The sequence below is a fragment of the Hyaena hyaena genome, unplaced genomic scaffold (genome assembly GCF_003009895.1).
Source record: "Hyaena hyaena isolate Hyena2069 unplaced genomic scaffold, ASM300989v1 scaffold_201, whole genome shotgun sequence".
Taxonomy (NCBI): Eukaryota; Metazoa; Chordata; class Mammalia; order Carnivora; family Hyaenidae; genus Hyaena; species Hyaena hyaena.
In genome coordinates this window covers 657,170-681,110 of record NW_024080833.1, presented here as the reverse complement: position 1 = coordinate 681,110, position 23,941 = coordinate 657,170, and the positions used below count along the sequence as shown (strand labels likewise).

General features: G+C 56.7%; 1 protein-coding gene across 1 annotated transcript in view; it reads right to left on the bottom strand.

Moving 5' to 3' along the window:
- Positions 1-22,634, bottom strand: part of RCSD1 (RCSD domain containing 1) — a 69,111-nt gene extending 46,477 nt beyond the window's left edge. The window contains exons 1-2 of the mRNA XM_039241886.1: positions 22,459-22,634; positions 21,907-22,056 (exon numbers count right to left, since the gene is read on the bottom strand). Of these exons, the coding sequence (XP_039097817.1) occupies positions 21,907-22,056; positions 22,459-22,602 (294 nt within the window). The 5' untranslated portion in view covers positions 22,603-22,634. The remainder of the gene's footprint in view (positions 1-21,906; positions 22,057-22,458) is intronic.
- Positions 22,635-23,941: the final 1,307 nt, after the last annotated feature.

The window sequence follows — 23,941 nt, the reverse complement described above, 5'->3', positions numbered from 1 at the left end:
CGATTCTTCTGGAGCTGCGGAGCTGCACTGTCACCAAGGCCACAGCAGCCAGGGCCTCAACCACCAGAGGTCTGCTGGAGACAGAGACTTCCGGCTCTCCAGTCCCCCACCCCCACCCCCGCTGGCACCTCTCACCAGGTGGAATTAGGTGCCAGGCCCGCTCGCTGCACGGCCGAATGGTGGCCAGCACCCAGTGGGCTGTGGAGGGACCGTGTGTGCGCCTCACTTTGCCCAGAGGGGATCTGAGGTGGCACACGCGGGGCCCGAAGCAGGGAGACTTTGGAAATCTCAGGAACAAAGCTGATTATGTCATGGGCTCTGTTCTTTCTGACGGCACCGCCATAGGAAACACCTGTGGACAGCAGGAAACCGGGATTAAAAATATCTGCCCGATCCCTAAAAAATAAATAAAAGAGGAGAGTCAAACGGTCTCTCTTCATCACAGGGAAAATAGGGCAGTATCTGGTTTGAGCCATTTCCTCTCTGCAAACCACTCCCTCCCGTGGGCCGCCCTCCCCAGGCAGAGATGTACCGGGGCCACATGCTTCAACAGCCCGAGGCGCCCGGATGCCTGGGGTGGCTGTTGGAGAAGGTCCCCGAGCGGGTTCCAAGTCACCACGCTTGAGGTTTCTTTCGCAGGAGCGGGGGACTGAGGAAGCTGAGCTCATTTCCTTGGCGAGAGGTGTAGCCTCCATCTAGTTTTGGAAACAAGGGGCCCCTGTGTTGCCCCCCGACAGTTTCCCAACCCCTGGGAGCCGGTCTCTGGGAGCCCTGAAGGTCGGCGGTAATCGCTGGCTCCCTGAGCACAGGGCAGACTTGCAGATGGCGGCATCAGGAAACATGGGATTTACGGTCTTCAATTCATACTGTATTTCCGGTCTGGCCCCGTCATTCTCACAGTGGTCGCTGCGCCTAAAAGCCCCCATCACCTCTCCTCTGATTGTGGAGACTGACATGGTCACCTGACTTATTTGCCTCTGGTCTTCTCCCTCCTGTCCACGTTCCCCTCTGATCCCCAAACAATCTAGACATAAAGTCTCTCTGATCAGGTCTTTGCTTGGCTTACCTCCTCTATAGTCCCTACTACACAATCAAATAGTCTTAGTAGAGACTATGAGGCCCCTGGTGACACTTTCTCAATGATAACCGCCAATACTTAGTTTGCATTTACCATGTGCCAAGAATACTCCCCTGTGCTCAACAGAGATGATCTCATTTGGTCAACCACCAGCCAGCCAGCCACGCATTATGACCATCACGGTGTTGAGGGCAGGATCGGAGCTCAGAGAGGCCACATGGCTGGCTGACAATGACAAAGCTGTGACGGAGCTGGGACCCCAGCCCTGGCCATCGAGCTCCACACCCCGCTCTTCCCACCAAGCCTCACTCCCGCAGCGCCCAGGTGCTCTACGGGCTTTCATGCCTCTGTGTCATCGTCCATGCTGCTCCTCTACCTCAAAAGCCTTCATCTCTGTGCTCTCCACCTGGACAGCTCTTCTTTATCCAAGACCCAGGTTCTTGCTTCCTCCAAGAAGCCTTCAAGGACCTCTCCCATAGCACCTCCCTGGCTGCAGTGAACTCTGGTCCCTCTCACCAGTGTGACTCCCCTTGAAGGCCTGTATCATCGACTTTCGATGGCCTTCCCCCGCTCCCAGCAGAGTGGCCAATTCGCACTAGGTGTGCAATGAATACGTACTGGTTTGGAGACACCAGCCACTGGATAAAGACTGGGGCTCTGGTTTCTGGACCAAGTCTCTGGGCCTCGGACTCTCCATCTGTTAGAAAAGACCAGCCATCTACTCAAGCTCCTCTCCTGTGGTCCCGGCGGGGGGCCCCGGGGCTCAACATGCACCCCGGGCTGAAAACCATTGCTTTGGTCTGAAGAAGACTTAGCGGAGGCCAAGGCTACCAGAGCAGAAGCGGGCTGAGGGAGATCACACGACATGTGTACACATGTGAAATCTCTGTAAGACCAGCACCAGAAAGCAACTAACTCAGAAAAACTTCCAAAACTAAAGGGGAAAGTCCCCAAAGTTATCATCTGGGAAGGCACGGAACGTTGACAGTCAATAAGAAAATGCAAATTAACTTTAAGGTAACATCACACAACCGTTAGATTGGCAAAAAGTGTCGTAACGAGAAAAAGCCAGCGTTGCCAGGCTTATAGGGAAGTGGTTTCTTTAAAACTTGCTCTTAGCGTATTACATATTGATTCATCGTGCCCTATCTGGAAACAATGGTCTGGGACTGTGTACCAGGAGCCCGAAAATGCTTTGCTCTATTTTTAGAGTGGACACTAAGGAAATGAAGAAAAATGCAGTTTATGCAAAATTACCTACGGCACTGCTATAAAGGTGAAAAGTTAGAAACCGTCTGAATGCTAAATTTGAGAGTACAGTTGGAGTAAACCACAGAGCATAAAGGCAATAAAACACTACACTCCCATTAAAAATGACAAGCACTCCACATTCCTAACATCTCCGTGTTTCTGGAACAGAAAGAAAACGAGGGCTGAGAAATTCACTGTCTTGTATCTTGTACGCCGTGATGAGACTCGCAGTCACACACACATAAATGGACAAAGACAGAAGTGAATTCCGAAGGATGGGCAACAAAACCGTAGTGTTGGTGAGCTTGAGGCTGCTCACAGGTTCCGTCACGAGAAGGCGTGTGTCCCCAGTGGGGCAGCGAGGGTTGCGTCTCCCTGTACGGAGGGCAGCCCTGGTGCCAGTGTGACAGCTGTCGGCGTGTGTACCTAGGCCTCGTGGCTGGAAATACGCTCCCGTGTCGGCCGTGGTGAGGTTTCAGCTTTAAAGGGACCCAGTTCCTCTTAGACTCAACCCCTCTCCTGTCCAGATGATAAGGAGGGAATCACTGGAGAGTGAACAGAGACGGGAGCCTGGGTTGGGGGGGGCAGGGCGCGGCCCTCCTGCGGGAACAGGCGCTGCTGTCTGTGTGAGAAGAAACATCTGAGGCCCCCCCACCCAGATGGGGGTGGAGGTGGGGGGGAGAGGAGAGCAGTCTGAGGCCCCCCCCACCCAGACAGGGGTGGAGGTGGGGGGGAGGAGAGCAGTCTGAGGCCCCCCCACCCAGACGGGGGTGGAGGTGGGGGGGAGAGCAGTCTGAGGCCCCCCACCCAGACGGGGGTGGAGGTAGGGGGGGAGGAGAGCAGTCTGAGGCCCCCCCACCCAGACAGGGGTGGAGGTGGGGGGGAGGAGAGCAGTCTGAGGCCCCCCCACCCAGACGGGGGTGGAGGTAGGGGGGGAGGAGAGCAGTCTGAGGCCCCCCCACCCAGACGGGGGTGGAGGTGGGGGGGAGGAGAGCAGTCTGAGGCCCCCCCACCCAGACGGGGGTGGAGGTGGGGGGGAGAGCAGTCTGAGGCCCCCCCCCAGACAGGGGTGGAGGTTGGGGGGAGAGCAGCCTCCTCAGGAACAACCGGGAGACGGCCCCCAGCGGCCTCTCGACAGGACACGAAGGCAGCGGCCCACGTCCAGGCTGCCATGGGCCTGCAGGGCCTCACCCTTCGCCTTGGCCGGGCACACACGGCCCCCCACGCGCCCACACGGCGCAGTGCCTGGGGGGTAAGAGCCCCGCACCGGCTACGAAAACGGCCCGCAGGATGATGGGGAGGAGCGGTGAGGTTCCAGACAGAGGGACCAGTGGGAGCCAAGGCCTACCAGACAGGAAGCTGTGAGAAGTTTCCAGAAGGGCTGGAAAGTGCCACGGTCGCAGTCCACAGCACTGCGGTCTGCGCCGGCAGGGGAGGGGCCCAGACGGGGGCTGGGCCTGGGTGAGGGGAGCACGGGGAGCCAGGCAAGAACTGCCAGTGCGGGGTTCAGTGTGCCCGGTGCCCTCTTTCCAGGATGCGGCCCAGGGACAGGCCGGACGGAAGGAACAGAGCAGCTGGGCCTGGAGCGGAAGGTGGGCCCTGGGCTCAGAGGCCTGGGGGCTCATTCTCCCCCCTCACTCTCCCCCACCCCACCCCACCCCCGCGCTGGGGGCGGGAGCCCTGAGCTCCGCTATAACCTTCGCATTCTCACCCACGGCTGGAAGCGAGGCTCCGGGTCTGGGGGCTGTTTCTATGGGCTGCCTGGTGCCCCCCAGACTCATGTTGATGCCTTAACCTCAGAGGGAGACCATGTGGGGATAGGTCTTCAGAGAGAAAGTTAAGTTAGAACGAGGTCCTCAGGGTGGGTCCTCACCCAACGTAACGGGTGTCCTTCTAAGAAGACCACATCGGGAGACACCCTCACAGAGGGAGGCCCGCGCAGGGGCAGACGCAGGCCTCAGGACTGTGGCACGGCGTTACCGCAGCCTCAGCCGACGAACACAGGCACTGGACCCCACCTGCGGAGGCCGCCGCCGAGGCTGCGCCCTGAGGTTCCCCTCACGCCAGCCCAGTGTGCACTGCTTGCTCACGGCATGAGGGGACTGGACTTTGCTAGAACTGTGGCTAGAACAGCGCTCCCGGCTGGGGTGAGGAGGGGCAGTGGTCCCTCTGGTATGGACCCCAGGCCCTTCCTCAGGACCTGGGGCCTCCAAGGCGGGCCCCAGGGGAGTCTAGTCAGAGACACCCACACACGTGAGAGTCCGGAAGTCCTGCCGACCCCCCCCGACCCCCCCGACCCCCCCCCCCCTGCTGCTTCCTCGTTGTGGCTCAAACACGGCTTCTGCCCCTGAGCAGTGACCTGGGCCTGGCCCACCCTGCTCTTTCATCTGTAACAGCTGCTCTGAGTTTCAAAGGCAAACCACAAAAGGAGGAGGAAGTAGAGCCCCAGGCAGAGGTGCACACCCTCTGGCTTCCCCCCACCTCACCCTCCACCGCCCCCCCCCAGACCCCAGAGCGCCTGCCTCTCTTTGAGGGACTAAGTCGTTTCCAGATACTTCCGTGTGTTTTCCAAAGCGCAGAGGTGACGTCACCCTGCCTCTGTGGGGTCTTCTGTAGCTTTTCCAAGTCCTTGACTCTGAACACACTGTCTCATTTGATCCTCCCAGGGAGCCAGGCAGGGGCGGTGGCACCCCTGGAGAGCACCCCAAATCTGGTGCCACTGATCACAGCGATTCCGTCCAGAGCCCCGACCTCCCGCGCCACCGTGCCCGGCTTCTCCGGCTGCCTGCGACCCTCGCCGGGTTCTCCCCTCCCCCGCCCCGCACACGCAACACACAGTGCCCCTCACAGGCCCGGGACGCACAGGTGACACATTATGAGACTCAGTCCCAGCCCAGGTCTGCCCTCTCTTCAAACGCTGTGGCCGCACCATTAGAGCCCAGGGGCCTGGAATGAGGCTGCTCCTTCCCTTAGTCTTCAGGGAGGCCTTTGGAGAAAGTTCGCCGGCCCTGGGAGGAAGGGTCCCCCTCCCGCTCCCCCGCTCCCTCTGCCCCCGCAGTCCGTTCTGAAGCCACTCGCCTGATCTCTAGTTCAGACGACTGACCAGCCCCTACAGGACCCCATGCCGCGTGCTCTCCCAGCCACAGCGAACTTTCTGAGATGCAGATCTGATCACAGGACTCCCTGCCCCCCATGGCTCTGAGAATAAAACCAGCAGTGGCACCAAGAGGCGGCTTGGGGGGCGCCAACGTGTTCCCCACGAGCTCATCAGCCTTGCCAAATAAACATCCAATTTGCTACTTCAAAAAGCGTGCGCTGCATTCGCACGCCCCTCAGGGCCCTCAGGGCCCCGCTCCGTGGGGACGTGGGGACGGGGAGCTGCGTGCCTGTGGACAGAGCCCGGGAGAGGCTCCTGGGGTCCCGCGCCCTTCTCTCCTGCCTGCTGCGTCCCAGCTAGGACACCCCTGCGCCGAGCTCGTCACCTCCTCTGGGGAAACCTCTCCTCCCTGCAGGTCACACCCTGATCTGTGTCCTGGACACACACCTACTAGAATAGGTGGCCACGCGGTCGCAGGCACCTGTCGTCCTCCGCGCTTCCCTACGAGGCTGCAGGCCCCTTGAGGGCAGGGCCCAAGGTTCATTCCCCTTTGTGTCCGGAATCTCCACGCGGACCTGACACAGTGGGCGCTCATCGCATATTTCACTCAGCAAGCGGGACAGTGAGCTCTCTCCTCCCTAACCCAGACCACTCTTGCCCGTGACCATGAGTGGTGTCCTACAGGGCAGGTCCACTGCTCCTTAGAGGCCATCGCAAACCCCAGGGCCGTCTGCCCCCGCGCTCGGCTGGGGAGGGAGGCTCCCGTGTCCCATGCTCGTCCGCCCCTCCCTCTCGCCAGTGTGTCATTTCCCCTTATCTGCAGCTGTGCCAGCAGGAAGCGCCAGATTGTTGCTTCACTTCCCACGGTGCCCGCAGCCCCTCCCGCCCTCTCCCCTGCTCCTGCGGGCGGGTGTCCTGCGGGCGGGTGGGGGGCCCGCCGGAGGACCTGGGAGAACAGGGCTCGGCACCCACCACCGGCCGCTCTCGCCTCGCATTCCCTGCAATTCGTGCACACCAGGGTCAGTGAGCCTTGAAGGAAGGAAGGATGGACGCGGGCAATTTGGCAACGTTTACTGAGAGCCATAGACACATTCATATTCTTTGACCTAATAATTCCACTCCTGGGAATTGCTTCCAAAGAAATAATTCAGAAGAACAACAAAAAAAAGATGCATGCGCTGTGTATAGCTATGTTATTTACAATAAGGAGAAAGTGAAAGCAAAATGCCATGTCCCAAAATAGAAAAGAACTATTAAGTAAATTATGGTATATTTGTATAACAGAATACCATCCAAACATTTAAAATGAAAATACGACTATGTGGAGCAAGGATATTGCCTTGGAAATAAGATGAAATGATACAGGTTTGCATATACACTGATTACAATTTTCTAACAACCAAGTGTGTGGCTAAAAATAATAAAGACACAAAATTGGAAGTAGTTACATTACGTGGAATTGTCTTTTTCTCCCAGTTTTTTTTTTTTTAATGATAAAGGGGATTACAGTTGAGGATCAGAAAGGAGCAAGAAAAATAGTCATGTTAGGATGATGAATTTTTATAATTTTACCTTAAAATGTGTAATATTGGTTTAATAATAAAATAACACTTTATTTATTTTTAGAGAGAGAATGAGAGCAGGAGAGAGGGGGCAGAGGGAGAAGGGGAGAATCTTAAGCAGGCTCCACGCTCAGTGCACAGCCCAGCACTGGGCTCCCCATGACCTTGGGAGCACAACCTGAGCGAAATCGAGAGTCAGACTCTCAATGGACTGAGCCACCCGGCGCCCCTAAAATAACATCTCAAAGCTAAAGTGAAAACCCCTGAACACAGCATCCTTGGGTTTCCTAAGGATGTTTTTGTCAGTTGTGGTTTTTGTGTTGCTTTACAAATAATACAAGGGCACCCTCACCGAGGCCGTCCCGGAGCGCCACAGGTCGCGAATTCTGATGTGAGATCGCTAGCCTGGCTGCGCGAACCGCACTTAAAAGAACTTTGGCTACAGAATAAACAATTCTGCTCCCTCTCCCTCCATTCTCTCCCTCTTGACTACCACAATCCCTGCCCCAGGTCACAGCTGCGGGGTGACCAGGCCCCCGTGCCTTGAGCTTGAGAGACAGTTAGGGGAAGGAGGGTGGGATCCCGCAAAGGAGAGACCTGAGGAGGCCGCCCGTGCAGGACAGACACTCCAGGCCCTACATTGGTGGGGGTGGGGCACAGAGAGAATGCCCGAGACGGGGTCTTTTTTTTTTCTGTGTTAGTTTATGTGAAGTTGATGGTCGCTTAAAACTCCCAGCCCTCTGGGGGCCTGAATAGCTCAGTAGGTTAAGCCTCTGACTCTTGGTTTCAGCTAAGGTGTGATCTCACTGTTCATGAGTTCGAGCCCCCTGTGGGGCTCTGCCATGACAGCGCGGAGCCTGCTTGTGATTCTCTGTCCCTCCTTCTGCCTTTCCTCCGCTGCTCGCTCTCTCTCTCTCTCTCTCTCAAAATAAATAAGCATTAAAAATAAAACAGAACCGGGGCGCCTGGGTGGCTTAGCCGGTGAAGCGTCCGACTTTCGCTTAGGTCACGATCTCGCGGTTCGTGGGTTCGAGCCCTGCGTCGGGCTCTGTGCTGACTGCCAGCTCAGAGCCTGGAGCCTGTTTCAGATTCTGTGCCTCCCTCTCTCTCTGACCCTCCCCTGCTCACGCTGTCTCTCTCTCTCTCTCTCCTAGAAATAAAAAAATAAATAAAAAAATAAAACAGAACCCTCACCCCTCTGCATGTAAATGGAAGCAGTCCTTCATCGTCCTCATTCGTCTGCTGATATTGCTCAAACAGGAGAGTGGCCCACGGCCTTGGCCTTGGCCTGAATGCCTCGTTGTGGTGGCTTTTACCTCCCCCGCTTCAGAGACCACTTCTGTGCAGGTGACCACTGAGCTTTCTGAACGTGGGCTGCCCCCGAGACCCCCTCCGGCTAAATACCACATACTGGGGATCCCTCCCTCCGTCTTTGCCTTTCCAATGTCAAGGCCACCTCTCATTGTGCTTTAGCCCCTCAGCTGGTACGTCGTCCCCTAGACTCTCCCCACCCTCCCCCCACTCCCTGGGACTGGATGAATGGCCCTCCGGCGCCCTTTTGGCCCAGGGAGCCCCCCACCAAGGACCTTCACTTTGCACTGAAGGAAGCTTTACCAACGTTGTCTTTCTCGCCTGTGCACAGTCTCCTTTCAACCTAGCTTTCTGCCAGCCCCCGCCCCACCTCTACCCTCCCCGTGTGCACACACGCTTGTACGCACGTGTGCATGCACGAGCACTCGCTTAAGAGGCCCTCCATTTTGGTCACTTGAGGTACGACTCACGGCTGCCCACGTACGTCTCTCACTCCTCCTCCCCGTCACAGCAGCTTCTCACCGTTTCTTCCTGCACCACAACCACCTGCTTAAAAAAAACCTTCCTCGTGTTCAGGCCCGCTCTGAAGTCAGCCCTCCCGTGAAGCCTCGTGCAACCACCATTCTCTGAGGAAATCCCCCCACCCCCAGCATCGTTGCTAACCCTTCAGGCTTATTGAGATCCCGTCTTTGCACGCGGCCGCCTCCGGGGATCCACACAGCACCGACGTACAGCAGGCCCAACGAACACGTGTGCAGTGACTGGCCAAGCGGACGTGCCTTTCTCGGCCAGGCCTCTCCGGGCCGGGTGCACGTCTCCCGGCAAACGACTTTACACTCACCCCTGTTTAATTTCATTAGGTTGGTTTTGGCCCAGCATCCCACCCTATAGAGATCATCTGAACTTGAACCTCACGTAGCGTGTATTAACTAATCTGGCTGGGGGTCATCTGAACTCTATTCTTCATGAAAGTCATTCACAAAAACGTTTAACAAGCCGGGGTTAAGGACAGGGCCCTGTGGCCCGTCCCTGTCCTTCCGGAAAACCCTGAGATGCGAGGCGCAGCTCTACTACACTTTGGGCAAGGGAGCTCATCTGCTCCGAACTCATCTTGCCGAGAAATCCTTTGGAACACAAGTAATGCAACCGTCTGAGGTATCGAAATACCCTGGTTGGTTGGCGGAGGAAAGCGCCCGGGTCCTTCAGCCCAGCCGGAAGCGCAGGGCTGACGTCAGCTGAAAAGGGCTCTGGCTGCAGTGGGTACAGGGGCCTCCATGCAGGTGGAAAGGTGAGGATGGACCCGGGGACGTAACCCAGGGAAGCCAGGTGGGGGTGGGGGAAGCAGTACTTTGGTTGGACTCCCTCCTTCCCGGGTCCTGCCTCATTTCACTGCTCTACCAAGGCGAACCCACCAAGCACACGCACTGTCCCCTCTCCCCGCACCCCTTTTTTTTTTTAATGTTTTATTTATTTCTAGGAGAGAGAGAGAGAGATGGCGTGAGCAGGGGAGGGCCAGAGAGAGAGGGAGTCACAGACTGAAACAGGCTCCAGGCTCTGAGCTGGCAGTCAGCACAGAGCCTGACGTGGGGCTCGAACCCACGAACCGCGAGATCATGACCTAAGCGAAAGTCAAGTCGGACGCTTAACCGACTAAGCCACCCAGGCGCCCCACCCCGCACCCCTTTCTTTGAAATACAATTATGGAGCCAATGATACTCCCTTCTTCCTGGAGGCCTTGGCTGCCCTGAGAGCCTGCAGCTTAGATTTGCTGTTCCAGCACCCTCCCTCCGCCCCCCTCCCAAGGACCAGCCTCTTACAGGAGCCCGGGGAGATGCACCAGCGGAGGTCTGCACGCCGTGTGTGCTAACCGCCCCTCTACACACACACTCTCTCAGCAAGTCACACACTCTCAGGCTGGAGGAGAACTTCAGACGTCCTCTCGTCCATGCTGGGTCCCAGCCTAAGCTGCACCAAAGCAAGGGAGGCCGTTCTCTCTTAAAATATCTACTTATTCATTCAGCAATCATGTCCAACCTAACAGGTGACAGGCACTGTCCGAAGCACTTTCCACCAACAGTAACTCATGTAATCTAACAACCCAATCACGTAGGTGCTCTTACCTTTTTCATTTTACAGATGGGAAAGCCAAGGCACACAGAGGTCACAAGCTAGGAACCGGAAAGGTCAGGACTCAAACCCAGCCGTGTGGCTCCTGGCTGTGTGTTCTTAACCCTTATGTTATGTCACGCAGCCTGTCTGGCAAGTAATGTGAAGCCTGCATTCCGACCTTCATTCAAAAGGGCGAGCCGGATCCATACTATGCAGATTGTAGGTTCCTGGGGTCAAGGATGGGGAGTTTTAGAGCTTATCGCTTAGCTGAAGAGACATGGGAGCGTGCTTTCAAAAGAAAGCGTGGTAAATTGGAAAGCATTTTCCTTATCACCACTGCGCAGACCAGGATCTCTTTTAGGTATCTTCTGGCTGCCATGGGAAGCCTTAGCTCTGCACATATTTACCAAAGTCACCTTCTTGGCACGTCCTCTGCCATCTTCTATTAGGCAAAGAGAATGCCAGAACTTTCTTACAGAAGACACACTCAGGAATGTTATGAATTTTCACCATATCCACTTCATAAACATCAATAACCATGGTGCCATGACTGTACATCCATGGGATATTTTTTTAACTTTTTTTTTTAATGTTTATTTATTTTCGAGAGACAGAGAGAGACAGAATGCGAGCAGGGGAGGGTCAGAGAGAGAGGGAGTCACAGACTGAAACAGGCTCCAGGCTCTGAGCTGGCTGTCAGCACAGAGCCCGACGCGGGGCTCGAACTCACTAACTGCGAGACCATGACCTGAGCTGAAGTCGGATGCTTAACCGACTGAGCCCCCAGGTGCCCCTCCATGGGATATTTTAATGTTCCGAGGCAGCTTCACAATTTTTTTTAAACACACTGGCTCTTACTGCCTTCTCAAATAAGCCCTCCAAGGTGAAGAGGCACAAACGTTACAGATGGGGCACCAACCAGGACCCTAAGCCTACTTACTGACTCTGGACCTGAAACTCGGGTCTCACGGTTCACCCGTCTACACGGCATCCCTGTCGGTCTGTCCCAAATGCAATACTCAGAAAAGGAAACCTAAGGGGAACAGGGGGCAGGGGGCAGCCTATTGTTACCGGTTCCTTCAAATTCCACCGCCTGATTCCAGTGTTATTTGCAGGCTTGCACTCACCCCTTCCTTAGACACAGAAGGAAGGGCTTATGGGAAAAATTGCAATTCTGAGTGTTTTGTAACTACATGCCGGAAAAAAAAAAGCACAGATTCCCTATTCACTATGGGGGAGGGCTTCCAAACCAGCAAGGGTGGCTGTAAGCGGGCTCTCCTGACGGCACCGTCTGTGGGATTGGCTGTTCCAGGGCTGGATGTTTGAGAAGCTTTTATTTTGTTTTGTTTTAACTTTTTTATTCTTTTTTTTAATGCTTATTTTTCAGAGAGAGAAAGAGCGTGAGAGGGGAAGGAGCATAGAGAAAAGGAGACACGGAATCTGAAACAGGCTCCAGGCTCTGAGCTGTCAGCACAGAGCCCGACTCGGGGCTCGAACTCACGAACCTTGAGATCATGACCTGAGGCAAAGTCAGGGGCTTAACTGACTTAACTCAGGTGCCCCTAACTTATTTATTCTTTGAGGAACACTGTAAACAGTTGCACCTAATCGCTCATGTTTTCTTTCATTGCTATCGTTTTCCTACAGAAATGGGGGGCGTATTCATCCCATGGCTCTCCCTTCAAACCCACCTGCCCCTCCGGATCAAGCTCCAAAGCATGAAGACTTAAAATCACTGAAAATGTTCTTTGCATTTGCGAAGCAGGTCCCGTTTTAATCAGGAAGAACATCTCCAACCACGAGTTGTGTACGCCTCCAGCACGGAGAAGTCTTCTCGCTCGTCCTTCACACCTTGGTCAGTCTGAAGACACGGTCGCACCTGGCTCACAGATCATGTCGTCTCCCCTGGAAGCCCTGTGAGGCTCCACAGCAGCTGGTGGTGTTGACAGAACACTCCCAGCTCCCCTCATTCCGGGCTCTCCTTACCCCTGTGGCTGTGTGGCCAGAGCCACGGCCGGTGCAAGTCCTCCAAAACGTTCCTTCCCTCTGCCATGACAGCTGACAATGTTCCATACGGAAGTTGCTCTGTCAGCCTGGGTCCCAGAGGGAGGCCAGTGACACGGAGCCGAGCCCCCAGCCCCACTCTTAACAGACACATAGCATCAGAGAAAGAAACCTCTGTTGTCTTTGGTCACTAAGACTGCGGAACTACACTTCACAGTCACACACTAGCCTGTCCTGACCGTTCGTTACCTGTCGCCACGTGTGCCACCAAACTGCTTACTCACTGCCCTCACAGGGCCAATCAAATTGTCTTGTATCATTTCTTCCCTCTCTGCCTCCTCTCCACTTCCAACTGTATGAATCCTGAGACCAGGAATTGTGTCTTATCAATTTCCATTTGGTAGCTACTCAAAACACGTCCTCAAATCAATGAATAAAGGGGTGAGTCATGAACAAGGTATTTGATAACAGAATATCAAATGACATCAGATAAAATGCAATTTTATAATCTTGCTAGGCACAATCCTTTCTGAAAGTGGAGTTGATCCTGGATGATCTTAAGCGGCTCTTCCCAGCTGGCTCACACCGTACTTATCTCATTGGGAAGAGAACATACCAGGAGGTCATCCTTAGCTCCGTAGCGGCCTGCGGACCTCCTCTCCAAACTGTGGCTCTGACCATAAAGTGTGGCTGGGACCCACCGCAATGTGGGTCTTGCTACCCAAGAGGCAGGAGATCAGTCGCACAACAGACATCAATGAATGTCCATTGGTAGTTCACTCAAGGGCAGTGCCAGAGGTGGTGATGTCCCAATACGGCTTGCAAAACGGCGGGTTCACCCTGCCAATCCCCGGGTCCCCCGCCCCGATGACGGACGACAAGCTGCCTGCTATAGTGAGCTACATGGTGGCCCTTCAAGAAGACGCGATCATGCCCTAGTCTCTGGAGCCTGTGAATGTCACCTTATTTAGTAGAAGCGAATTGATTCTGGATTATCAGCGCGGGTCTTAAATCCAATGACACACGTCCTTCCGAGAGGCACACAGAGAAGACGGTAAAGTGAACGTGAGGCAAAGATGGCAGAGGCCTCAAGCCCGAAGCCGCTGTGCACCGGGAGCGGGAAGAGGCGGGGACAGACTGCCCTGGGGCCCCCGTAGGGAAAGGGGCCCTGGGGCACGGATCTGGCCTCTAGAACCCAGGGCATACATGTCTGTTGTTTTAAGCCACCTCGTTTGCAGCCTTGTAGTGGCAGTCCCAGCAGACTGTCCCCATCGCCACGGGCTCTGGACCCTCGATGTGGGCGGAGCTTTGCTGTAACCCGGGCCTGGCCGCTCAGAGCCCCCCGTTCGCTGCCCCTGAAAACACAGGGGCTTGGAACCCACCTCGTTCTCCCTCCTACTTCACTTCAGGCCTCTGGGAGGGGATTCGGGCACGCCTGGGAAACAGGGCTCAGGGGCTCTCCCAGAAGACCCCTGGGGGGAGGCGAGAAAACCAAGGACAGCACTGCACCGGGCCGGGGGGGGGGGGGTCAGGCCTCCCCGCCCCCACTCGGGGCCTCTGCGTGCCGCTGGTTTACAAGCTGTTCCTCTCCCTGCCCCATCACTCTCAGAGTTAAGGGTGCTTGCTGGGGAAGGCCAGGAAACTGAGCACCCCTGGGCGAGGAGACCACACACCAAAATGGGGGGGAGGCAAGAAAGGAATAATGAGCTGATTCCAACCCCCGATGTGCAGCCCTGTACAGGGAAGTGCGGGTGCTGAGCGCCCGGAGTCCTTCTGTGGAGGTCTGACTTCACCACGAGCTGATTTTACACGTGACCATCGGTCAACATTTCTGGTTAGTTTCCTCATCTTTGAAATGAATGGAAAAGGGGCACCTGGGTGGCTCAGTCGGTTAAGCATCTGACAAGATCAGGTCATGATCTCGTGGTTTTGTGGGTTCAAGACCCCGCTGGGCAGCGCGAAGCCTGCTTGCGAGTCTCAATCTCTCCCCCCTCCTTCTGCCCCTCCCCCACTCACATTGTCTCAAAATAAATAAATACACTTAAAAAAAAAATAAAACGAACAAACGGGAACACACTGCTAACAGTCCTTCTTGCTCTCAACACTCTGAGCCCTAAAACTGAATTTTCATTTAAACTTCCTTTTTTGGGGGCCATGGACGCTTACGCTAGTTTTGCCCAGAGATACCACTAGAACCTTTCAGAAATCTTTCCCACGTGCCGCGAGGTCTCAGAGCAAATCTCTGCCAGGCCTTTAAGGCCCCGTGCCTTGGGCCACCCGGCGCCCACTGTGCGCTGGCTCTGAGCTGGGGGGGGGGGGGCGTAAACACAGACACCGTGGGGACAGCCTGAGCCCCTCCAGCGCAGGGGGAGGGACAGGGGCCACAGGACCCCTCCGGACGGGGCGGGTTCCCGTGCTGGCTCTGCCGGTGGCCACCTGCAGACGTAACTTAATCACACGGAGTCCCCGGCGTCCTCAGCTAGAAAACAGATGCGATGGGCCTTTATGAGGACTAAAAAAATTCTGCAAAACCTCTGTATTTAGTAGGCACTCCCCCACTGACGTCAACGTGGCTGCTCAGAAAGCATTTCCCACAATCCATCGAAACACACCTCAAAAGCAAGGTGAGCCAGAGACCCGAAGCCTGGGAATGTGTTTTGCGGGGGTGGGGGTGGGGGGGTGCCTCTGAGGCTGCCGGAGCTGTCCCTTCGGCTCACGCGCTGGGCAGGGGTCTGCAGGGGAGGCCCCGAGGGTGCCTGAAGCCCTCCGCGGCGTCCTGTGACACGTACATTCTTGGTGACCTCTGCTGTGGCTGCTGGGCTTGTGTAACAGCAGCCACAGGCTCAGCTTTCTGTTTCCGTTGGGCTGTGTCGCCGGGCCCAGCCGGGGCGAGGCGCGCGCTTGGCGGCCGCTTCTGGGCCCACCTGGCCCGTCCCCACCCTGCCCTGGGCCAGAGAGAAACGCTGGCTTTTCAGCACAGGCACGGGCGGTGCGGCCACATGAGCCGCAGGGGGAGGGGTGACAGCGGCTGCAGTGGAGGTGTGAGAGGGCCGGACGGTGTCTGTGAGCCTGCTTATTCCCAGAAGCCTCCTCTCTCTCTCTCTCTCTCTCTCTTCTTCCTTCCTTTCTCTCTCTCAACGTTTATTCGTTTTTGAGAAACAGACAGAGCGTGAGCAGGGGAGGAGCGGGGGGGGGGGGCGGGGGGAGACACAGAATCCGAAGCAGCTCCAGGCTCTGAGCTGTCCGCAGAGCTTGACGCGGGGCTCGAACCCACGAACCGTGAGATCATGACCTGAGCCGAAGTCAGATGCTTAACCGACTGAGCCACCTGGGTGGCCCCGTCCCAGAGAAGGAAGGTGGGCCATGGGGGTGGCTAGAGGGAGCCTGACCAAAGGCATCCCCCAGGGGGCCCAGGGGGCCCAGCCCGTTGCTTCACACAGATTTCCTCAGCAAGAGTGTGCAGGTGCGGCCGGGGGCAGAGCACGCGGTCACTGGGCTGAAGTCCTCGTGGCTGCGCACCCCCAGGGCTGCCAGGAGGCTGCACCTTTGTTGGGGGGATCCCCAGCAGCGGAAGCAAGATTTCTCTGGCTCCCATTAGAGAGGCTGCCTTTGAACTCCTACACACCTGAGACCTTATCAAGATACTATCTTGTATTTTTTTTAATGTCATGTCACGTGGGTAGATCTTGTTTCCCCAAATAGAAGAAAGCTCCTCTAAGGCGGGAACTGTAACTTACGTTTCTCTGTCACCCCATCCTGTGCCCCAGCTGCCAATACCTTTGTCTGGCTTTATCCTCCAGGAATGAAGCGGGGGCTCCCCCGGGGACATCGTGCTGTTTCCAGCACCAAACACTTTGCTCTTGTCACTTCCCCTCATTGCAACGCTTGTCCCCATTCTCTGCACCAGCACTGCTACTCACGTCTCCAGACTCAACCTAGAAACTGTCTGCCACAGGAAGTCCCCCTGAATTCAGGCCGGGTGCACTGCCGCTCCTGGGGGCTAGTGAGCCCACACCTCGGTCTCGCCCCGCCCCCAGACCGGAGTCCTGCAAGGCTGGGCCGGGCGGGGTCTTGATCTTTGTGCCCCCAGTGCTGGGCCTAATTACAGAGCTGGGGTGTGGTGTCCTGTGAATTGTTAGTGATCGATTACAGAAGATCCAGCCTGGGAGAGAGCTGTGATTGCTACCCCGAGGCCAGGAGGGTGGCCCTGATACGGCGCCAGCAGGCTCCAAACAAACGGCTGGGGACACCTGATGACACAGACGCTTAGTTTCTAGGCCGGAGAGAATGTCGGACTCCGGTGTTTGGAACTTCTCAGTGCGTCCAGCCTGGGGGCCCCAATACTATCTATTAAGGATGGGCTCCGATGGCATCTCAGAAAGGTCCCCTACATGTCCTGCATGTCCCGCCCCAGGGCGCCACTGGAGGAGCTGTGACTGCAGTGGTTAGAGCCCCTTCTCTCAGAAAAGGATGTGACCCACCCAAATGAGCCTTCACGGGGAAGCCTCGCGGGCTCAGCCCTCGTTTCCCACAATCCCCAGAAGACAGGTATTCAGGAAGCCCCCCAAAGAAGAAGATGGGGTGCTTACTGCCCTAATGACAAGGCAGGAGGGCAGTGTCCTCACTGGCCTGACTCAGGTAGGTCCATTCGGGAGGTGAGCTCCCGGAGAGCCTTAGAGCAGGAGGGCTGATGACGGCCACCAGGCCCCAGCACTGCGTCTGCAGTACCATGTGTCCTGTTTTGCACACAGAGATCAAAACGCCTGTATAATCCCAGAAGGCCGGACACGCGGTGGAGATCGCGTTTGTGATGAGACTCATGATCGTACTTCTCAAGGCCTAGGCGCTGCACTCCTCCCCAGAGAGAAACACTGCAAGCTGTTGGTTTCCAAAGGTCCATCGGCAGCCTCAGCGTCTCGGCTTCCTCCCTTACGATGTGGGGTGGGGGGCAGCGAGAGATGGCTTCATCCCACCCACAGCCTCGAGATGTTTCCATTCTAGTGAGTGGAGCAGGGGTGGTCAAGCTGGCTGCGAGCCTACAGCTATTACTAGAGGAAGGCGGGGCTGCCTGCAGACTTCTCTGGAACCCAGATGCTTTCCCCCGTGGCCCTGATAAGATTACTGGGCCGCTGAGCCGCCAGCGTTCAGATTTCCCACGGAAGCCGCGCTCTGGCTCCCCTCGCTCCAGGAGGCACGCTGTGGATCAGGCTCTGAAACCCGACTCCATCCAGGAATGCACTCACCCCTCCTGGGATGGGGCCTGGGCCCTTCCAGCCCGGCTGTCCCTGCAGCCCCGTGAATGAAAGGTGTCAGCTCAGTGGAAGCCAGTGGAACTTTGTGGGTCCCGCAGAGCACGCGGGAGCCGGACAGGAATGCGGGGGTACATGGGCACGCCCGCGAGTCCTCCTAGCTAGCCCCCCGCTTCCAGAGCCCGTGCACTCGCCGATGGGGACCCCGGAGCTCCAGCCAGCGGCCAACATACGGCTCCGTGAGAGGGTGGGTCCGAAGCCAGCAAAGGCCGTTGGTGACATTGTGGTAAGAAAAATTTAATGAAATAAAAAAAATCAGTGAAAACGTAGGTTACAAGTGGAATATGTCAAATATACAGGTGCACACACGTACACACGCACTCTGTCCCCCCCTCTCTCGTCATCGGATGCCCTACAGGAATAAAAGAGGTGACAGCCCCATGAGTGACATTTCAAATACAAGCTTCAGGATGGAATAAATGCTCAGTAAATACTGAATAAATGGATGGGTAACAAATAGTCTCTGGGAAGGACCCGGAGTTGCCTCAGAGAAAAGGGCTCATTAGCCGTCTCCATCTAAGTGAGAAATCCACTGTTTGTTCAGTGGCAATAAAGTTTAATTGTCTCAGACTAAATCCTTCATTTGTTCAACGAAACAGACACACGGTTGTGGGAGAGAAGTCTAATTTTCATGTGTCTACTATTAGTTGAACACGTGAAGGATTTAGTCTGTAAAAATTAAAGTTGTTGCGAGCACTCTCAGGCTCTTTGGGAGGGCCTACAATTTATATTTAAACGACCAAGAAGATTAATTTAATTTAGAGGCCCTAAGTCTCCAGCTCTTTCTTTACCATGTACTTCTCTCTTCTGGGCTCCTACCCACCGTGATGTCACCTCTGATCTCTTCTAAAAAAGAACCGTATTTGCATCTCAAGAGGCCTGTATTTCTCACCAAGTGCTGGGCATCTCAAAACCAATATACCTGAACCTTGCTTTCAGAAAAAATCCGAGCTTTCTCCCGCGTTCAATCACTTATTTGCTTGTTCAAAAAGCACTTACTGCCTGGTGGGCCTTCCAGGGAGACAGCCAGGTGGGCAGAAAGTGCCAAGTCGGCCTAGGCCTCGAATCCAGCCGAACAAAGTGCTCTGAAAGAGCAAAAGGCTCTGGGGGGGGGGGGGGGGGGGGGGGGGGGGGGGGGGCATCTGGGAAGACCTCCCAAGGCGGACACACTGGAGCTGTGGACGGGTGGACGGAGGGGTCAAGGAGTTCCCCGTTTCCGTTAATTCATTTACCAAGCAAACTCTTCTTGAGAAATGGGATGATTATAATTCTAGGCGCTGTGCTAATCTCTGGAGACCAAAAGACCAATTAGAGGCCCTGCTTACAAAAGGCTTACAGGTTCGTGAAAGCTGCCTTGGTGTCTTGGAGAACGCCCCTCTTCGGGGCACGCTCACGAGTTCACACGCCAGTGTCAGTTCTGATTTCTCCTTCCACGCGCGGTCTTTACTCTTCCGTCTCTTCCACCCTTTCTGCGTCTCGAAGTCAGAATATGCGTGGGCGCTCAGAGGGGCTGCTCAGCCTCCTTGCCCTGCTCACTCTCTGAGCTGCCATTTCTGCCATTTCATTCCTACTACCTCCTGGCCGCCATCTTTCCTAGGCCGCCATCTTTCCTAAATGCTGAGCAGTTTCCTACTGTCCATGGGGCAGAAGCCGGGCCCATCCACTATCTGGCCTTTGAGGCCCACAGCTGGCCTCTGTCTGAATTAGAAAAAGGCACCCCTTTGGGGGGCACGGAGAGACAAGGAGACTTTGTATGAAGAAAAAGTAACCCTTTCCTCCAGATGGCTTGGATTCCAGCTCCCACTCACCCACTTGGCCAGCATCCACTATACTTGGAGGCCTTGTGGTTTTTATCTTATTACTTTCATTTTTTGTCTCTCACTGCTTCCCTACCTTCCTCTCCAGCCAACTGGCCTACTTTCCTGAACAAAGCTGGCATGATCTCCCTGTACCCATTCCTTATGCCTCTCCTCCTCACCACCCACCCTTCTTTCAAGGCTTCTGTCAAGTCTCACCTCGAAATATCGAAATACTGTAGCACTTATGATCTGCAGGAGTCACTCATTTGGCATTTACTCTTCCGAAAATGGCAGCCATGACAGGGCCTAGAAAGTCTCCCTTCCCCTATTGGGCTGTGGACTTTTAAAAGACATCTTTATCTTGCTCATTCCAGAGGGCTTAATGAGGGCTGAAGTAATGACTGACACTGCCAAGAACCATAACCGTGACTTAAAAAAAGAGAAGATTCGCCCAAGACTTCTAATAGGTAAGTGGGTTCTAGAGAATGAACGTTGAGTCAGCCTTATTGGGCTGACCTGAACTCCTAATACCGAGAAGTAATGTAACTCAGTTTCTCCCCCGCGAGGAAAGTGGTGCCTTCACTCTCAAAAGTGGGTCTCCTCTCTCAGAAGAGGGTTTTCCTCTGAGATGCGGCAGGAGCTCCCACACCCCACTCCTGCAGACCATGACCCACCATGAAAAGTTTACTTCCTGGTTCAGAACCGTCACCTCCCCAGCCCCTCGGTTTCCTCTTTACTTCCTTTTCCAGGGCTGGCAGTCCGAGTTCTTTTTTCAGTCGTTTCGACAAAGAAACTTCAAAAGCCATCACTGGCAAACTGACAGACTTCGGGGCGACTGAGCCAGTCCCTCCCACACCCCACACCCCACACCCCCATCTTGGTGAGATCCCCCTTCCTAACTACACATCATCTCTGGAGACCGGGGAGGGGGGGCACTCCCCCCTCCCCCACAGGCCCCAAGCCACACAGGAAGTTGCTCAGGTGAGCATTTCAGGGCCTCCACCCCGCACAGGTCCTTCCTCAGCCGAGGGAGAAGAGGGCGCCTCTCGGGAAGGGGCCCCTCTGTGTCTTCCCAGAACAAAGTTCACGCAGGCATTTGGCCCTCGAGCGCCAGCATGCTTTGAAGCCTGAAGCGTGCTTTGCTCTTACCCCCAATCCATTTCTGCAAGAGACGAGACAGGTCCTAAATCATGCTGAACCCCCAGCCTAGGGTCTGAGCCCCCTGTACTCTCCCAGAGGAGGGAACCCCCTTCTTAGGCAACTATTATTATTATTATGTTTCTGTTTATTATGTTTAGTTTTGGGACAGAGAAACAGAGCGTGAGCAGGGGAGGGTCAGAGAGAGGGGGAGACACAGGATCTGAAACAGGCTCCAGGCTCCGAACCCCGAGCACAGAGCCCGACTCGGGGCTGGAACCCATGAACCCTGAGGTCACGACCTGAGCTGAAGCCGCCTAGCAGCCGGCGCCCCGGGGGCTGTATCCCCCGGAGAGAACCCCGCCGCCTCCCAGCTGCGGACGCCGCCTGCCGGGCCACCCCGCCCAGCCCGGATCCGCAGGAGTGTCCACGGAGGGTGCGGCCCACGCCCTGGGCCCCGCACACAGTCCGCTCCGGAGAGGCGGCCGGGCTCCCGCGGAGCCTGCCGCGGGGCAGGGACCGGCCGGGCGTCACTGTCGCCGACCGGGAGCTCCCTCCGGCAGCACGCGGGTGGGGATCCCCCGAGGGGCTCCCCACCCCCGTGCGCACCTCCTCCTCCCGTCTTTCCCCAAAGCCCTGTCCCGTTAAGACGGGCAGAGGGCTGAGTGTCAGGCCATCTATGGGAGCCCCGAAACGTGGAGAAGGGGGGACGGGGAAGTCGAGGGCACCCCCGCGCCGGAGAGCGGCGCCCGGGCCCCGCCGAGGCCGCGCGCGCGCCCGGAAAGCCCCCCGCGGAGCCGCGCGCCCCCCACGTGCGGCCGGCGCGCCTCGCGAGGCGGGGACCGACCGGCGACTCTCGCCGTTATCGCAAACGGTGCCGTTTCCCGGCCCGCGAGCGGAGCTTCTCCGAAAGTTCTGCAAGAAGACGCGCCAGACGGGCTGCAGGGGGAAAGGGAAGCCCGGGGCCCGGCACAGACGTGCCCCCCCCCGCGGCCCCCGGGGGCCCGTTCCGTTTCCCTGTCGGGACCGATCGTGTCTGCAGAGTCAGGGGCTTCGGCGCCCCCGCAGGCTGTCCCCACGCGCTCGCCCGGTTACGAAGCCGGCTGCAGCGCGACCCCCGGGGGTCCCTGACCCCACACCCGGAGCCCGCGGAGGGGTGCTCCCGTCGCCCCGGCCCGCCCGGCGGGGTCCCCCAGGAGCCCGGGGCGCCCCCCACGCCCCCCCTGCGCCCCCCGCGCCCGGGCGTTACCTCCATGGCCTCCAGGTGCCGGCTCCGCGGCGGCCGCGCTCGCTGTCCGCTCGGCTCCCCGCGCCCGCCGGGCAGGGGCTGCGGCACGCAGGGCAAGGGGGCGGCGGCGGCGCGCCGGCTGCCTCGCTCGGGACTGCGGGCGGCCGGGCCCTGCGCGAGAGCACGAGGGAGGGGGAGGCCGGGGGAGGGGGAAGGGGTGGGGAGCGGGGGAGGGAGGCCGGCGATCAGGGTTTAAATTTAGACGCAAATCTAAACAGATACTGTCCCCTCCCAGGGCAGGACTCGGGCGCGGGAGCCGCGACTCCATTAATCTGCCCAAACATGGGGCTGGGACAGCCGCCTGGCCCCTCTTCCTCCAGAAGTTTCTGCGGGACCCCCTGGCCTCTGCCCGGGGCCCAGCCCTCCTCAGCCTCGCGCTCCATTCCTGTGCTAGTTTCTGCCCCTAAAAGTTAAATTTGCTCTCTTATTCCTTTCCTCTCCGCGTTTTTCTGTTTCTTTTAGGTGCATCCTTATTGCTTTCTTCTTCTTTTAATTATTGCATTCATGTCCTACCTGCGTTTCCTGGCGTCCCACGACAGCGCTGTAGAGGCGTCCGTGCTCCTCAGGGCCCCGCACGCACGGAGCTGTTCCAAGGCTCAGGGAGGAACCGGCAGGACCCCCTTTCGTGTATCCATGTCTTTCCCTTTCCACGTGCATCGTCACATTTTCAGGAAGCCGCTATCAATCTATCCATCTCTCCTCTGTGTATGGGGAGGGGGCGGGGTGGGGGGTGGGGAGGGAGGGTGAGAAATCCAAGCAAAGATTTTCAGGTTCCCTGTAACGGGAAATCTTTTTCTTCCCCCGGACTTGCGGATGCACTGGATTCTGTGGGAATTTCAGCTCCCCCAAGCTGCTCGCTAAAGGGCCTCTTCGCCGTGCCTATTAAATAGAATAAAGGGCAAGATCCTGAACATCCGATTCCCAGAAGACCCGGCCCAGCGCCCCCCCCCCCCCCCCCCCCCGCGCTGTCCCAGGCCTCTGGGCAGCGAAGGGGCTGGAAGAAGAGGAGGCTGCAAGGGAGGGACGTGGGCCCTGGGATCTGCAGTCGCCTGTGTACTGGCCGCAGCCTTAGGTGTCCCTTCTGGATCCCTCCTCCCAGGACAGAGAAGAGGGGGCACCGGGCAAGGATTGTGAGTGGAAAGGAATTGGCGGGCAGGGACCGAGGCCCCCTGTTCTGTGGCATTGGCCTGCCCCGCCCCCACGCCCAAGCCTCGCCCGGGGCACCCCGTTGGGAAGGCCCTCTTCAGGGGGCCACAGGGGGCCCTGTGACGGGAGATATGTGGAAAATCCCATAAAGGAAACAAATTGAGAGTTAGCTGACACTAAGTGCTGCCCTGATTCTGCTCTACATCCCGGCACCCCCCCGGGGTCTGTCAGGCCCTTCCATTGCTGGTTCCGGGGGCAGCCTTCGAAACATGACCACCTTCCTCTCACAGAACCTTCTAAAGCTGACTTTCTAAAAACACTAACAGCCCTGGGGCGCCTGGGTGGCTTAGTCGGTTAAGCATCCGACTTTCTCTTAGGTCATGATCTCACGGTTCCGTGGGTTCCAGCCCCGCATCGGGCTCTGTGCTGACTGCCAGCTCAGAGCCTGGAGCCTGTTTCAGTCTGTGTCTCCCTCTCTCTCTGACCCTCCCCTGCTCACGCTGTCTCTCTCTCTCCTAGAAATAAAACATTAAAAAATTTTTTAAAATAAATAAATAAATAAAAACACTAACAGCCCTAATGCCAAAGCATTTTCTAGTTCATCCAACTGAACGGAACATCGGGGGCAAGACCTTGAATTCAGAAACAGATTGAGGGTTGTATTCTAGCTTGGCTACTTTCTTGCTGGGTTTCCTCTGACGAGTCACTTAACCTCTCTGATCCCCGGTTTCCTCAATCTGTACGGTTTAGTCGTCACTGTGAGAAGAGTAGCTACTTTTACAATGCTTCACTTTGTGTACAAGCTCAAGTCGGTAGGGACCAGATATTTCTCTTACCAGAACAGGGCCTT